At 38.9% G+C, this 16,286-nt stretch overlaps 1 protein-coding gene across 2 annotated transcripts; it reads right to left on the bottom strand.

Annotated features, from left to right (window-relative positions):
• Nucleotides 1-1,329: 1,329 nt before the first annotated feature.
• Nucleotides 1,330-13,430, bottom strand: adgrl4 (adhesion G protein-coupled receptor L4). 2 transcript variants are annotated; one of them, XM_005923373.3, is made up of 16 exons: nucleotides 13,197-13,424; nucleotides 12,681-12,830; nucleotides 10,086-10,235; nucleotides 9,635-9,784; nucleotides 9,228-9,298; nucleotides 8,329-8,508; nucleotides 7,731-7,914; nucleotides 6,801-6,914; nucleotides 6,516-6,715; nucleotides 4,853-5,032; nucleotides 3,992-4,195; nucleotides 3,500-3,720; nucleotides 2,934-3,000; nucleotides 2,740-2,831; nucleotides 2,367-2,535; nucleotides 1,330-1,864 (listed from the first exon to the last, which is right to left on the bottom strand). In XM_005923373.3, exons 1-16 carry the CDS (start codon nucleotides 13,306-13,308, stop codon nucleotides 1,802-1,804), a joined length of 2,307 nt encoding a protein of 768 aa, XP_005923435.1. In that variant the 5' UTR covers nucleotides 13,309-13,424; the 3' UTR covers nucleotides 1,330-1,801. The 2 variants fall into 2 exon arrangements, with proteins under 2 accessions (XP_005923435.1, XP_042078414.1); XM_042222480.1 differs by lacking the exon at nucleotides 4,853-5,032 and having other exon boundaries at nucleotides 13,197-13,430.
• Nucleotides 13,431-16,286: the final 2,856 nt, after the last annotated feature.

Here is a 16,286-nt window from a genome sequence, read left to right as displayed (position 1 = left end):
AAGAGTTGTACAAATATGCACCGTTTTAAAATGTGTTTCAATATGAATTCAATATCTTCAATATGAAGAACACGAAAGTAATTTGGGCTAATTGTGGAAGGAACAATTCTTCTTTGCCATCTTGTGGTTTTGTACACTGTTGATTTTACTCTTTTGTTGTTTTGTTTTGCATTGTTAAGTGTCGATAAATGTTAGAGTGCTCTTTGGGTTGTAGGTGCCCACTATTTGGTATTCAGATAGGGGGCAGGTGTCAATAAGAATTTATTCTTCCTCCTGCTCCTTTCCATTCATGGGTGCAGTGCTATATTAATGGGAATGATGTTTGCGTGTCGGAAACGAAATTCTGTTGAACCATGTGTGAAACAAATAAACACAAACCTGATGTGTACTTATACGTTTCCCAGGGCAGTGCCTACTGTGTCACCAGTGAGAGCACCTTTACCATTTAGATGGTTATTTATTATTTCATTAAATAAATAAATAAAGATGAAAAAACTCGCCCTACTATACTTCCTTTAATTAAGGAACTGCTGTTTTTTTTTTTCACTTTCACTTGCGCTTTATTATGCAGCCCCAGAGATTACCACATGCTCTTTTTAATAGTGACATACAGTTTGTCAGATAGTCTGAGGACTGTTGGGTGGCTGTAGTAGACACACACTGCTTTCTTGTTAGTTCAGTAATATAGGTATTGTAGGATATAGCTTGCTAGCACCCTCCAATCAATAAATGTGTCCTATACATTAATAATTAACGCAATATACAGTGTTCCCTCCCCACTTCTGAAATGAACGAGCAGCATGAGCGCGTTTCCTGGCTCTATAAAATAGAGCACTTTCGTTTGTTTCACTCAAAAGTTTGAGGTTCAGTTTATTAGTAGAGTCATGATATATGCAAATGTACAAGCATGAAGACAATAATGAAGTTTTTGGTAAATGTGTTTAATTGCTAGACCCCAGGCTGATGTTTCTTAACCTCATTAAAAGATCCCACAGCCTAGGAGACAGATAGTTAAGGAATGCTGTGTGCTGAGGAGATAACACATATTAATTCATTACAACCTTTTTTTTTTTCTTAACATGCAGATAAAGAATGCAAAAATACTCTTGAGTTTATGGAAGAACGAGTGTGCCTGATAATCTCCACTAGATGGGGCCATTGGCCTATCCAATTGTTACTGTGGCGCATGGACAGGACACACAGCCATTCATGTTGGACTTCCTGTCCACTTACCAGTGTGTTTATTTAGCAAAGAAGGCTGATGAATGCATTAACCAAGCCCAATGATTATTTTGCATTTCGGTTTAAAAGAAATGGGCAACAGAGAAGTTTTGCTTTGACACATTTATTTTAATAATTTACAATCAATTTCAAACAAAAGATGAGAACAAAGACGGACACGGCATTGATTATTTGGAGTGTAATGCTTATAAAGGCACTAAAGGTAAAGGTACTCAATTAAACTGAACATATGCAAACTATTTTTATTCTATTGTTACTCTCACAAGAATTGCTTTTGTGTAAAAGGCAATGCAATTGTTTGGCTTTTTATGTACTTTATGGAACAAAACAAACAATCAAACAAAAAGTGTGCTGCATAATTATGATTCCAGTCTGTTAAAAAGCAAACAAGACATTTGAAACTACCACTGCTACATGTTCTAATTTATTAGACATCTGTACTAAAATCCTCCCACACCATTTTTCCCAAAAGTGGAAGCACGAGTCACAGGATATTAAAAAGCTGTACTATAGACTATTATTATACAAGTGCAGATGGTCTGGCTTTGGCTGCATTAATTCATCTTAGGCATTCAAAACAACAGGGGACATTTTTGAAAAGCCTGTAGTATTCGTCTTGAATCTGAAAAGACACACACACACAACAGAAATATGCTTTAGATATAATACAATGTATGTTTAATCCATACAGTGGTGAGCTGTGCCAGTGTTGTTAACATATTTACAGGGTTTTCATACATTTATAAACCTTCACTTGGATATTTTGTACTTTTAACTCTAATTTATATATTTCACAAGTATACTAGTTTGTGACCTGTCAAAACACTAACAGGAAAAGTTTCAGTCAGTTCATTAAATGTTTGATAGGGAAAGATTTATGCATCAATCTGACCACCTGGGGAGAGAGAAAACATGGCAAACCCAAACAACCTGAGCATGTTCGCATGCCTAAATCCTAATCCAAAATGCACATTTGATCACACACAGGTTTCTTTTTTCATATAGCCTTAATATCTTCACCTTAATATTCTCAGTTGACTATTTAAAATGTGTTTTGTTGGGGTCTATTTGTTCTATTTGATTCAAAAAAGCAAAAAGCAAAAAACCCAAAAAGCTGATGTTACCTTTCTGGACAGCACACAGAGGAAGATGAAAATGAACATCCCTTGGAAGGCGTTGGTGATGGTGAACAAATAGGCAGTGAGGGTTGTCTCATTGAGAATGTGCAAGACTCCAAACGTCCAGGTGGCACCGAGCACAAACAGCAGAGCCAAGGCACCACGGGCACAGGACCTGAGAGGGAGATAGCACCGATTTAAACACCCTGCACATGGCTAAGCTCCTTTCTCAATCAACAAAGAACTCAGCTGTAATTTAATTCTGCAAAGGCACCACATGATACCCTAATAATCCACCAGATAAGGAACCTACAACTTGACTTTCTTTTTTTTCCCTTCTTTTTTCCAACTTACTCGACGAGGGTAAAGATAATCCTACCTGATGTTTTCATAGTGGCTGATTTCAGGCTTTTTCACAGCAGTATGCCGGTATACCTTATAGATGATTACTCCAAAAGCCAAGAGATTAACCTTTAGTGGAAAAACAACAATCAAATGAATATCTGTTATTAAAAAAAAATGACTTTACTTGCTTATTTGAACACATTCATGAGTCATGATGTATGATTTTACCAGGATGATCAAACATGCAGGTCCGATGAAGCTCCATATGAAGTGGTTTTCTGTGCTGAGCCAACACCTATGATGGAATAATATTTAATAACATTTTAATACGTTTGATTCATATTTTAGCAAATTATGATTTCCACCTTAGTGTAAAATTCCCTGATGTTAATTATAATAATACTGTACACAAGCTTTCTTATCTTAGGATAAAACCCCTAAAACCCCCTAAAAAAAGCAATCAACACGTCTTTTGCATAACTTATCTCTTGTCTTTTGTAATAGCATTTTACACTAATAAACAACAGGGCTACTATTTTAGGGGTTTTTTATCAAGCTCTCTGTGGTACCCAAAACATTTCAGAATTTATTTTCTGCCCCACGGCACAACCATCTTCAACTTCCTTCATGTCCCTCCAGGCCAAATTTAATCTATGTCCCCTTGTACTTATAATTAATGTAACTTGTTTATCTTGCTTCCTGAATGAGTTTGAAAAATGAAGAAGTCATTTTACGACCCTTTGTCTATCCACACATACATATATATAAAAAAGCTGCAAATATTGTCAGCTTACACTTTATCTGTGCCATAATACTTGGAGCCTAGTGTTGCGGAAATGGCCACCACTACCGCTGGGCTTCCATAGCCGAAAATATAAAAGTTACGGTGCAGAAAGCCTTTGTTGTAGATGACGCCAACCACTATTAAGTACAGATGGATGCCCTCGATGCACATCCAGGCAAAGGCCGCAAGGAAGAAGTAGTGCAGCAGCCCTGCAATCACAGAGCAGAAAAGCTGCCAAGAAACAGACGGGAGAGAGAAAGACAGAGATTTTACAATTTTATTTTAAATAAAACTGTGTTAAAAAAGTGGTACAGTATTCATATACTCCAAGTGTATCTTTATTCAATGTGCATGTTGAGATGTACTGTTACTTTCTATTTTCATTTTCATGAAGTAAATTATCTGCAAGTCAAATAAGAACAGATTTACACCAGATTTAAAGCTGACAAACGGACAATATTTCGCGATATTTCGCGTTTCACTAAGTGAAGGGCATCCTCACCTTATGTGTGTACATGTTGATTCCCACCAGGAAGATGAATTCAGCCATGAAGAGGCTACAGCACAGGTTCTTGTGGATGGTGGTTCTGGTGCTCTGAATTTCACTGAAGAACCAGAAGGTGAAGATGCACATGAACAAACAGATGAGCGAGATGATCATTCCCAGCTGGGTGATCCGGGTCAGGATGGTATAGTGGGCCACCAGCTGAGAAGCGAATGGAAAGGGAGGCGTTTCATTCACAGTTTCATGGAGCGCCGAGTTGTTGTCTTTTCTGCTTGGAATCATTTGGCATAACACAGGCACAGGCTGGGGTTACAGCAGCATGTTGTGCTTGGAGACGATCTGGGGCGATACTGGTCCAAATATTATAGGCAAGTGGTTTGTTGTCAGTTTAAAAAAAAGTAACTTCCTCGTTGTTGGTGTGAAATTCACCAAACAATTTAAATTGGAATTGAAACCAACAATAAAGTGAGAGAAAGTTTCAAAAAGTAGTGGGTGGATATCTCTTATAGATGCCAAACATGTGCACTGAGTCACCTTGCCTCTAGGACCTGTTCAGACTTCCTCTGCATTTGGCTTTAGTTGATTTTTTATCTTTCTACTGTAAACAAAGCAGCGCAAGAGAAATTTCCATCATCTTCACAGATAAATCCACATATTTAAATTTCTCAGCTAACAGGCGACTAATTGTCCACCAAGCAAATAATATATGACTTAAAAACAAGACAACATAGTGTTTATTTTGCATGAAATGAAATTTCTCCCTCAGTAACCGTGGAAACATTGGTGAAAAAAGCTGTTAAAAAACTCCTTGATCTTGCTCCATATTTCACTGTTGTAATTTAGTGTATGCTCACTCACGTTGGCTCGCCCAGAGGACATGAGGATAGCAAAGTGTGTGAGGTGATTGCAGGAGCAAGTGGTCGCATTGCTGTTGACGTGGACTGTCTTGCAGCCGTGAGTGGCCCACCGGCCCTGCAGGCTATCCGCCTCGTACTCCCAGAAGGCGCACTTCGTCACATCAGCTTTAGTGTCTATGGGCTTCAGGGGATGGAGAGGAACAAAGACTGTTAACTGTGGAGTTATTATTAGTTTTTGCAGCTCGCTGCTTTGGGATAACAAATCAATAGGGGCTTAAACTGATCCCAGAGCTGGTCTCATCAAAACAGCTATGAGAAATCATCACAGCCCATCGAAGGTCTGTTGTTCTGTTATTGATTCTAACACTATTTATGAGCTTTGCTTTTTCCAAGTTTTCACGTTAATATTGCCATTGACATGCAAGAGCACAGAAAATAAATGTAATGGGAAGATCATTAATCACTGGCACATGAGCTTTTTTGCTGGGCTCACTGGGCCTATTCTGAATGATTATGTATCAAATATATATATTTTACAATGATATAATATATTGATATAATGATTTTACTTTTTTATATGTTTTAATGACCCTAAAAGAAAATACCAGGACAATATGTTTGTATATCAACGTTTTAAATTTTGTATTTTATACTCTCAAAGTCCTTACTTAAAAACTTAAAAGGTGCAGGCAAGAAAAAAGCATCCCGTGCATCACAGGAGAAAAAAAATCTGCTTCAGTAGTAAAAAGTATCTGCACAAAAAAGGGGCCCAAATTATTGATTGTTGCTCTTCAAAGAAGGCAGTTCACAGAGAATTTTCACGGCTCGAAAATAAATCAACTCATCCTTTGTTAGCCTTAATACTCAAGGGAGCAACAAAAATAATGATTTTACTTTTTCATACATTTTAATTATCCTAAAAGAAAACACCAGTACATTAATTTTTAGGGCTGTTTATCTCATTACCCACGTTTTTCCATAATCTCGTCACGTTTCCTCAGCTATTCCCTTTAAATGAAAGGTCATTGCCAAAATACACGGTGCGAAATCTTAAAATTTCATAAAAACTTTACACAAAGCGCTAACTGTTCCTCCCATGTGAGTTTGTTCAAATTTGACTTTAATGGAAACTCTGGCAGTTATCAGGTTACTGCCAGACCCAATCTGGGACTGAGGAAGCTATTTCTCACAACAAAAGCACAACGCCCCAGTCTGACAAGGATATATATGATGAGATACTGACGAGAGAACTGAACAAGATCCTATTAGCTAATGTTGATAAATGACTCGTTTGCAGAATAGAAAGTTTAGCTGTAAGTTTAAAGTGGCACAAAAGTGAGCAGCAATGTTTGTTTTTAACGCCGTATTTAGCTTGTTTATCACACAACGCTTCGAAATGAAAAACCTTGAGTAACATAAACTATTTTGAATCGCTGCTCTTAATTTACCCTGATCAAATTGAGCAAAAGGATTAGACTGAATTTATATAGAGAATAAAAATGAATGAAAATCTCTAGTAATCGCTTCCCTTAAGAAAAGCTGCGGTCATGTGTAGAGGAGCAGCGACTTTCTGAAACAGTATATGTTTTGACATTACATTCTACAAATGCAGAAGTAAAAAAGCAAACAATGTAGCCTGCCTCAGCACTCTGTGCAGTCTGTACCTCACTGTGTCTCAGAGTGAAGGTGACATGGTCAAGTTGGTAAACGTCAGCAGGTTTGACGGCTGCTGCAATGACTTGGGAGTTGACAGTGATTTCCCCCGTCCCTGCATACCGCGAGTAGTCAGTGACACCTGGGTCGCTGCTCGGCTTCAGGATGTCACTGATGCTGTCATATCGCACAAACACCACTGACACGCTTCCTGAGGAAAAAAAAAAATTAATACAAACTTTTCTTTTTGGCACAGATTGCATCTGATTTTCCTTTTAGGCTTTAAGCTTCTTTACCATTTCGGTCTTCTTCTGGTCTCACTTTCAGTGTTAGATTTATATGATCTCCTCCCATGGAAGCAGACAGTTTGGCTTTTGTGTGATGAGCCTCGAAGGTGAAGAGTTTCACTTCTGCGGTTGAGGATAAAAAAAAAAAAGAGGTCAGGGATAACCCTCTCCATTTCAAAGCCTCGCCAAACTGCAGAGCTGAGCCCAGTGATAGTTACTGAGTCTTATCAGGCACACTGTAACTATCACTGCTGTTCAAACACCAATCAAAATAAACCAAATCATAACACACTGTAAGGAAAGCTATTTGGGACACAGAAAAGAAGAAACTAAAAGCTAAAGTGGATTAAAATGTTATTTGGCTCTAAAAAGAGATTACGACTTGGAAGAATAGCTCTCTGCTGAAACAGAAAAAAGGAGACAGATCCAAAGCAACAACAAGCACACAAAAGGAGGACAGATATTAAATAAATAAATAAAAAAGAACCCGTACCCCCCCAAAAATATTCAACATTGCACGAGGGTGAAGTTTCACTTTCTCGAAAATAAAACAGTGAAATGAAGCCATGAGGTTCAAAATTATAAATAAATAGTATTTAAATAATTTGATGACCGACTGAAAATTCAAATAAAATAATAATAACGGGCAACACCTACTATTATACTACCATATCGAATTAATACATATGCTGTATTAAAATTCATATTATTTTTTTCATAACTGCCTTTTGTGTATTTTGATACCTTTAGTAATTTTTTTCTGTATTTTTGAACCACTCATTGAATTTTAGGGTGAATTAATTCATGGCATTCATTTATGTTTACAGATGATTTTTTTAAACAGTGAAACTTCTAAGCAAACGTAGGAGCGCCCTGTCTGGTTTTAAAGCAAATAAAGGAATTAAATGCATCACAGTGACAATTAACTGAAAGCCTCACCCATATCTGTAGCTTTGATTTCAAGCTCTGTTGGAGTTTTGTAATTGCTGGCCAAAGACAGAGCGCTTTCTTCAACAACATGCAGCAGCTTGGTGATGGTATGCTCACGACGTTCTTCTTTCATTCTGGTCCAAGCCACCAGTTCATCCTTCTCCACCAGGTTGTTTACTGCATTTACTAATTTCTGTTTGAAAAGATTTGCTTCGAGTATAACATGTCCACAATAATATAGCATGTAATGCATGTTATGTCTGCACTGCAATATGCTTCCAATTAGGTATGATTAGAACGGGATGTTTACATCAGTTTGGCTGTTTTTGGCCTTTCATTAAATACAAGCAGCAGCCACACTGTGTTTAAAAAATTATTGGTTAATGGGTAATTTTGCTGTCAGCTTTGGGACAACAACAAAATAATAAGTGCTAATAATAAAAATGACACATTAGCAGAAAGTAATAGTATCTCCAAGGCGTAACTGTTAAGAAGGCAATGGGCTGCAACCAGTGCCACTTTTTCTTAAACCAGTTCAAAGCATAGCTGCACTTCAGGCAGACTTCCAACTGTTGACTGAGAAACAAGAATGGTAAACAAAGATTACTGAGAGAGTTGAGTTGATGGCAGATGGTTTGACAGCGTAATCCTTCTCCGCGGCACCCAGTGTTGATGCGGATCTACTCAAGGCCTCAACATATGCAATCACTTCCACTGAAGTAAGTTCACCAGACGTCTGCTTGGCAATTTCTTTCAGTAGACTTTGGGGCTCCGTGAGGTTGCTCATCTGGTGGTGGAGAAATGTTTAGATTGATAGATGTCCTTGTTATGTTTTTTTGGATCACAGCTGTGAAACGACCAAACTTTACATGAAAATGTGACGTATCCTATTCATCCTAGTCACACGTGTGCACATATCTAATCACGTGAAGACTCTCTACAAAAGGCGGCAATTGTGTCAAGCGTTTTTACTACTTGAAAAGATGCTAAAAAAATTTCACGTACTCCTCTTAACTTCAAACTAATCACAGCTGCATGCAGTAAATCCCCAAATATGACCTTCAGAATTTTTTATTTTTTATTTTTTAGCTTTTCTTTATAAACATCAGTTCATGAACGACGGATTACACTCAGCTTCATTATCACGCTAGTGAGCCAGTTTTACATAAATCATCACCTAACCACACGCTAATTAAATCTCTCCCATTCTCCTGTAACAAGGAACACAAAATGTGCTACATGACATCCATTAACTGGTCCTGCTATAACTTTACTCTCCAGTAGGGGGCAGGACTCCAAACCGAAACTGCTGATTGAAACTGCAGGTTGTGTTTGGATCATAGCGGCTGGTGTTGCATATCCTTGTTATCATACAATCTCGAGTCATTTCAGCCGTTTTCCTATTCCACCCTCTGTTTGTCTTCCTTCTCGCCAACAGAGGGCAGCATCATCTTATCCTTTCTTTTTTACCCCGTTTGGTTAAGATTGTGAGAAAGGAGTACTCACAGATTCCAATGTTCTGTTGACAACCTGCGTCACGCAGCCGGTGTTGTCATGGCAGTATTTCTGGGGATGCTCTGGAAAACAAACAGTTTGCAAAAGCGCATCTTTAATTCACTACCATGACTTCGCCAGTCTGCCTTTCATTTAGAAAAAAACAGCAGCTCTCTTTATCATCAACTTTACTTAAAACATCAAACAATTCAGTATTGCACTGTTCACTCGATGTATTGCATCGAGTGAACAGTGCACACACACACATACACACACACAATAATGGATGTGTCTGGGTTGTGTGTAGATGTGTAAAAGCAAGTAAAAAAAAAGAAAGATGAAAAAAGATGTATGTCCTTGAATGTAAGGATCAGTGTGTGTGTGTGTGTGTGTGTGTGCTCTTCCATCCTCATACCGACCTTTACATCTAACTTTGCTCTCTGGATGAAAGTGCTTAGGGCCTGAAGTCAGGATGTAATCACGCTGGCAGATGCAATTGAAAGATCCATTTGTATTATGGCAGTCTGAGTTTGGTCCACAGACCTGTTCTGACTCGCACTCATCAATATCTGAAAGATGCAAATGAAGAGTTCAGCTTCAATTAAAGCAAAGCAGTTTGATGTTCCCTTACGTTGGCTGCTCGCTGACAAAGTTAATGCAGTTACAGATGTTTGTCTAGGCAGCATTCCTACCTCAAAATAAGAATTGGCTGGTTTTTTTAAATACAAATATGTGACCTGCAGTTCTTGCACGCATGTTACACATTGATAATTCATTCTCACGACCTCGTTAAACTTTATAACTCTTTATGATACTGATCAAAACAAAGTTTGGTATATTTAAACCCTGAACAGGTCAACCAGACATTACCGATGCAGTCAGTGCCATCGTTGGGCAGGAACTCGTCCCGTCCTGTCGATTTGTATCCAGAGACACATTTACAGTAGTAGCTGCCCACTGTGTTGGTACACTGGCCCCTGTCCCCACAGATATTAGTCACGTTCTGGCACTCGTCATCATCTGTGGTGAGGAAATGGAAATACAAACGCTAAAATGAGCTCAAAATCTTTCATCCTCAATAAGCAAAGTAGATTCAGCTTGTTACTCTGTTACTCATGGAGTGGGTAAACCAGCTGGTTAACAGATGACCCAGAACAAAGATGAAAGGAGTTTGATGTAGTCTGCATTTTTGCTTTGCATTAAAATTCATGTTTTTTTTGTTTGTTTTTTTTACAAATTAAAAGTTACAGCATTTTGAAAAAGGCTACTTTTTATTCTTAAACTGTTACAATATCATATTTCCATCTTGTCTCAGCAGATTCATTTCCTGTCCAGGTTTGTGTTGAGGCTGAAATGCATTTTACTCTAATGAGAAATGAATCAACAATAAATCAGTTCTTCTTTGAATGTGCAGCATTAATTTAAAAATCACTGAAATACTCAGACTCAGTTACTTTTTGAAAATGAAATCTTAATTTAATCCTCCATGATTAACCATATGCTATGCAAAGTGTTCTCTAAGATTTTGATTCAAAATGTCACAAAAATAATACAAAAATTACTACAAAGACAGCATTTTTGGAAATTTCAAGAACCAACTTGAACTTATGCATTTGCCCCTAAATTTGTTGAAATTGTACTGGATGGAGAGAAAAAAGCAACCTATTTTTTCATATCAATTTATATATTAAACCATAAAACTCGACATAACATCTTCCCAGATCCTTTTTAGTATCATTGTTGTTGAGTTACTTTGAGCGCATGTTAACACAAGTACACTCTGAAGTTTGATCCATGATTGCTGTTTCAGGAATGCCCAAATGTGATCGTGATCCTGAAGGCTGTGGTGTGGATGAGCTGATGAAGCTCAGACATGTTAGTCTTCTTTTGATTAAAGCCTTGGCTGGGTGTAACTTGCACGCAGTTTAAATAGTTCACATTTGTGATTGATTTGCAGTTGTTTGCCTGTGTTTGATTTCATGGAAGTCAAATTACCTAAAATATTTTGCTTTCCAGGCTAACCGAGCACTGCTGAAGATGCTGCTTCATTATAGAAAATGCTGTTCCAGCTTTTTTTTTACTTCCAAACACACCTTCCGCCCCTTGTTGACAAGGACCTGCTAAGACTTTCCACTGTTGTTTTTACTTGTCGACGTATGATGGACACTCTGCTCTTCCTCTCCTCTGTACCTTTGGCACACAATCTGTCCGGTAAGGGAAATCCTCTGCTTCAGCGAGAAAGGTGACCATAGTCAGAGAGGAAATACTCCCATAGCACATGTGATCCTTTATCTGTCATCCTCACAGACTTTTCACCCACATACTTCATGATTCACTTGAATGTCCTGTTTTTATGGATCCATTTTACCCTCCTATCATCACTTACTTGCTTAAAAGTTAAAGATGACCCTTTTCTTCCTGTTTGTGTGAAATCTACAATTGTTGTTTGTTTCATGTGAATTTTCTAAACAGTTTTGGTAAAAATGCAGATTTAATAAAGCATGAGCAGACACAGTCTGAAATGCTCTTGCTAGTTAATATTGTCCTAATTTTACGTCTCTGGCTTCAGTGTAACCTTAACAACAAAAAAACCCCTCTAACATTTTCATTTACTTTTGGCCCTTGGACTATGTAAGCGGTGATTGTGGTCAGATTTGGCCAGGAAACCAAAGGGGTTCCAGGAATTCTAAACAGCCCAGAAACATAACAGGACTAACAATGCCGACTGTAGGCGATGCAGGCCATTAAAATCCTTCTAATAAAGCTGTATCTGGACGTATGTTCCACTTCACACTGTTCCCTTGGTGAATAACTCTGTGGCAACTTTTTAGGCAAGAAAACTCTAAAAAACCTCCCCCTAACTTTAGCTGTTTTAAGCCAGCACAGCGAGTCGATCATACACAAACAAACACGAGAAAACTAACTTCAAATGACTTACACAGACCTTAAGTTTTTTTCAGCCATTCCTTTTGCCAACGTTTTCTAAACTGGCCAGAGTTAAGCTGAATTACAATAATAAATCTTGTTTGCTTGCACACGAGCATCCTTAGGTCGCTAATTTGCTTCATGTCTGTGGACTATTTTGAGATAATCAGAGATAAATGGTTCCAGAAGAGAAAAGCTGCACAAGTCACAGTGATTTATACTGATAATATGACCATAGCAGTGCCTTGTTCCTCATTAAGTTTTGACACAAACGTTTTTGCCATCGAGAGCCATCATAAGAAGCTTTAACCCACCCAGAGTTATATTTTTAACGCCTCACATCTATGCTCTGCTCCGTCAAGTGTAATGTTCTAAAAATGTTCAATTAGCCCGCTTGTTTCAAAACGTAGGCCTAATACTGTTGTTTACGACACGCAGTCACAGCAACAAAGGCTTCCTAAAATAGTCGAGGCTTCCACAGTCTCGCTGCGTGTGCTCTTTAATATAAAGGTTGATTTGTGTATGCGTGCGTGTAGTCACCATTGCAAAATGTCGTTCCGTCTCCGGTGTATCCGTGATTACAGTAGCAGGCCTTGTTTGATCCATTCAAGGTCTTACATGTTGCAAGTGTGTGACAAGAAACACAAATGTCAGAGGGGACGCATGGGCCCATCAGACTCGAGAGCCACGCTGCGTAGACACAAGAGACACACTGTGTATGTTTTAATTACACCACAACATTATTATTCCAAACCTTCCTGAAGACATGTGATTATATAAAAAACAAAACATGTTAACCTGCAAATTCCTAAAAGTTGCAGAGTCAGTCATGTAATCCATCAAACTTCAACTTAAACCGAAAAGCAACACGTACCTGTCAAAAACCGGTTAAACCCCCCCAAAAGAAATAAAGTTGAAGAGAAAATTTATGTTAAACAAAACCACCTTTCCAAACTAATAATAGTTGATAATGCGGACCCCTCTGAGGGACATACATTTAAAACAGTCTCCCAGTAAGACATCTGGTACCCGTCAAGTATAAATTAGCTCACGTACCTGTCAAAAGTACAAGTTTCATTGGTGACTTGAGCAAAGAATCCATACTTGCGCTGTGTCTGGATTTTACTTGATCGTAGACTGCAGTGGGCTGTCTGGTGACGTCGTTCATTTCCTTGCATCAGTTTTCCTGTTTCCTTAAACCTGGCCCTTCCTGTCCTGCTCTTTAATCTGCTTTGAAAAACACGCAGCTTGGTCGAGTCATCAGCCACACAGACACGTTTGCCTCCATTTTTCACTAAATATAAAAGGACTTTTAGTTGCATTGAGTCGCTTTTTCGTAGCGTTGCTGACACTTTGTCTTAGGTTGTCATTTTGGAGGCCTGCGTGCCATTGTTCTCACTTGACCACACACAGTAGGTTACGTAAACACAGGCCTAAACAACACCAGCTAACTTCATTGAAGGACGACCCCCTCCCTTCCGCAGGCGCTAGCACACAAATTCACACACGGACATTCCAGAGCTGTGTCTTCCACGTATCATCTTACACATGCTATCCTTTCCAAGACACACGTTACTAAACTTGCGATGCAGACTCTTTGGTGGTGTGTTTAATGCATCGGGGCTCCTGCTCTTGAGAAAACACAGTGAAAGGAAATGTTGATTGGCCAGTGTTGACTGGTTCTTATCAGTGGTCCCACTGCAATTTCTATTAACAGTCTTTCTTTTTGGACTTTCACTTAAAAGGCCCCATTTTCCACGTTTCCTCTAAAACAGCGCAGATACCATTTTCCATTTATAGAGTTGCTGAAATACGCTCCAGTTGGCTATTGTTCACTTTTTTATACACGTTGGATTTCTATGAGCACTGCCAGACTAATTGTCATATTGTGTAAAATGGTAACATAAACAGGTCATTGAATGAAGCTACATTTCGAGTTTGTCTTTGGAGAGAAGTGATTAAGCAACACATTGTATCGCAGGTTCTTTGACTGTCATGGAGCAGTGACCCCTTTCTTGCGTGAGGGAAATGAGCGGGGCCGAAGGTTATTTGGTGCGTGTGGGCCACTGACCTACACAAAATGTCTTCACTTGGAGTTGCTCATTTCAAATGCAGATATTTTCAGTGGCGCCTTTTCACCTCACCCATGAACATCGGCCCTCAGAATTGCTGTTTTAAGGTGGAATTGAACTGGCAGTGCTGCTCCAGAACAGGTGAATTAAAATGTGATGCAGTGACAATGGTTCCAAAAAGAAAAGTGGCCATTCAGGTGTCTGAGGTCTTTTCAAAATACCCTCTACTTTTTCAGCACACAAACTCATTCAGTGATGAATAGTTTCACTTGGAAGATAAGTTCTTTGTTGACTGTATTGCAGTCTGTGGAGGCGGTTTGAATTGCTTAGGCAAGGCGTTTAGCAGCTGCTTTGAATGACACCATTAGAATCGCTCTGCATTACTGTCCTGGGAAAGGGCTTGGTGAAAACCACATCTGAATGTCTCACTCTGACACTCTCCTAACGGTAAGGAAGGAAGTGATGTTGCCTCGAACAAACCTGGACTGATTGCACCCTTCCTCCTCCGCTTTTTTGTCTCAGGAAATCTCTCATTTAGTAAGAAACTCAGTAAGCCCACAGGAGCTTGGTTGCTCCACAATGACATTGTAAAAAAGACATCTAAGAGAAAAGAGCTCTTCAAATGTGTCAAGGCAGTCTTGTGTAAATGTTTCCTCCTTTCCTTTCCTCTCTCATGGATATGGAAATTTTGACTCTACGGTTGCGGTATTTTGCACGGCTTTCTGTGTGTGTGCAAGTGTGAGCAAATGAAGAGTGTTGTTTGTGCCATTGGGGATACTGAGATTTGCAATACGAAGAAGGGTGAAGAATCTATTTTGATACTTCTCATAGATATCTGTTCTGATGCTGGCCGTATGTTCAGCCATGATGGGAGGACTGAACGCTGGGGCACAGATGGCAGCAACTGTCTCATAAACTTGGAGCTCTTGAATATTTCAGGACACGGCGTTGGAGAGACAAAGTACGCCCTCTGTTTGAGTTCAGAGCTACCAGCTGCTGTGTGTGGAGAACCCTCCAGAACGTACACTGAAGGTACATATAGGTGGCACTACTTAATAAAAAGAGCCTAGAAAAATATGACCATGATAAGAATTTAAAAAATAACCTGTTGCTATTTTGACGACTGTCACCAATGCCTCGAGTTACCAGCTGCAGCACAATTATTTGATGCACTGAGATTGAGTTTGGGCTCATCAAGCACTAAAGTAAGTTTTCTTCTGGTTGAAATTTTCCATTTATTTTGGGCAGCTTTTGGTCAGGGGTAGATAAGAGGATCAAGAATATCCTCTTAAGTGGACCAATCGCCACAATTTCAGAAACTATTTGGTTGACCAGAAAAAAAGAAACCTTAAATTATTTTAGTCTGCTTAGATGTTTCAATCAATCCTTGTGCAGACTAGAAACTCTCTCTTACAAACTCATTAAATCTTAATTCATGTAGCAGGATTATACACACCATGGAACAGGGATAGGTATTGAAAACCGGTTCTCAACAAGAACCGGTTCCCACTGTTTCAATTCCTTGGAGTTGTTTGCCATTTTTGCAAACGATTCCCTTATCGATTCCAGTCGCCCCGAATGACGTCACCACGTTATTCCTGCCACGTACCTGGCAGGAAGTTGGATTATACTTTACGAGAACGGATGACAACAGGGCAACTTGCAATACTTGCAAAGCAGATATTTCATTTAAGGGAGGAAACACTACGAATATGCAAAAGCATTTGCTCACAAAACACGCGATGACCTTAAATGAATGTCGTGTTTTTAATTCCGCTCGACTCGTGAATCTCAACCCAGCAGCAGCGGTAACGTTTGCGCGTCCTCTCCCATTAATGCGGCAGGTAAATAATCAACAACAGTGCATATTATGTTAGCACGAGTTTGTGGTCAAAGGCTTGCATCTATTTGCCACACAACAGATGCCCCCGATTTTTGGTAAGTGAATGTGTTTAATTGTAGGCAGGACATTACTGGATATTCTTGCTACAATTGTTACAGAATAATTTATGTTATGCTTTGATATTGCTACAGAAGAATATTTATTTTATTATTTTACATTTACAATTTTTTT

The sequence above is a fragment of the Haplochromis burtoni genome, unplaced genomic scaffold (assembly GCF_018398535.1).
Source record: "Haplochromis burtoni strain Fernald_Lab_line unplaced genomic scaffold, NCSU_Asbu1 Contig_5, whole genome shotgun sequence".
Classification (NCBI taxonomy): Eukaryota; Metazoa; Chordata; class Actinopteri; order Cichliformes; family Cichlidae; genus Haplochromis; species Haplochromis burtoni.
The sequence above is the reverse complement of the archived record's forward strand: the minus strand, read 5'-3'. Positions and strand labels throughout refer to the sequence as shown.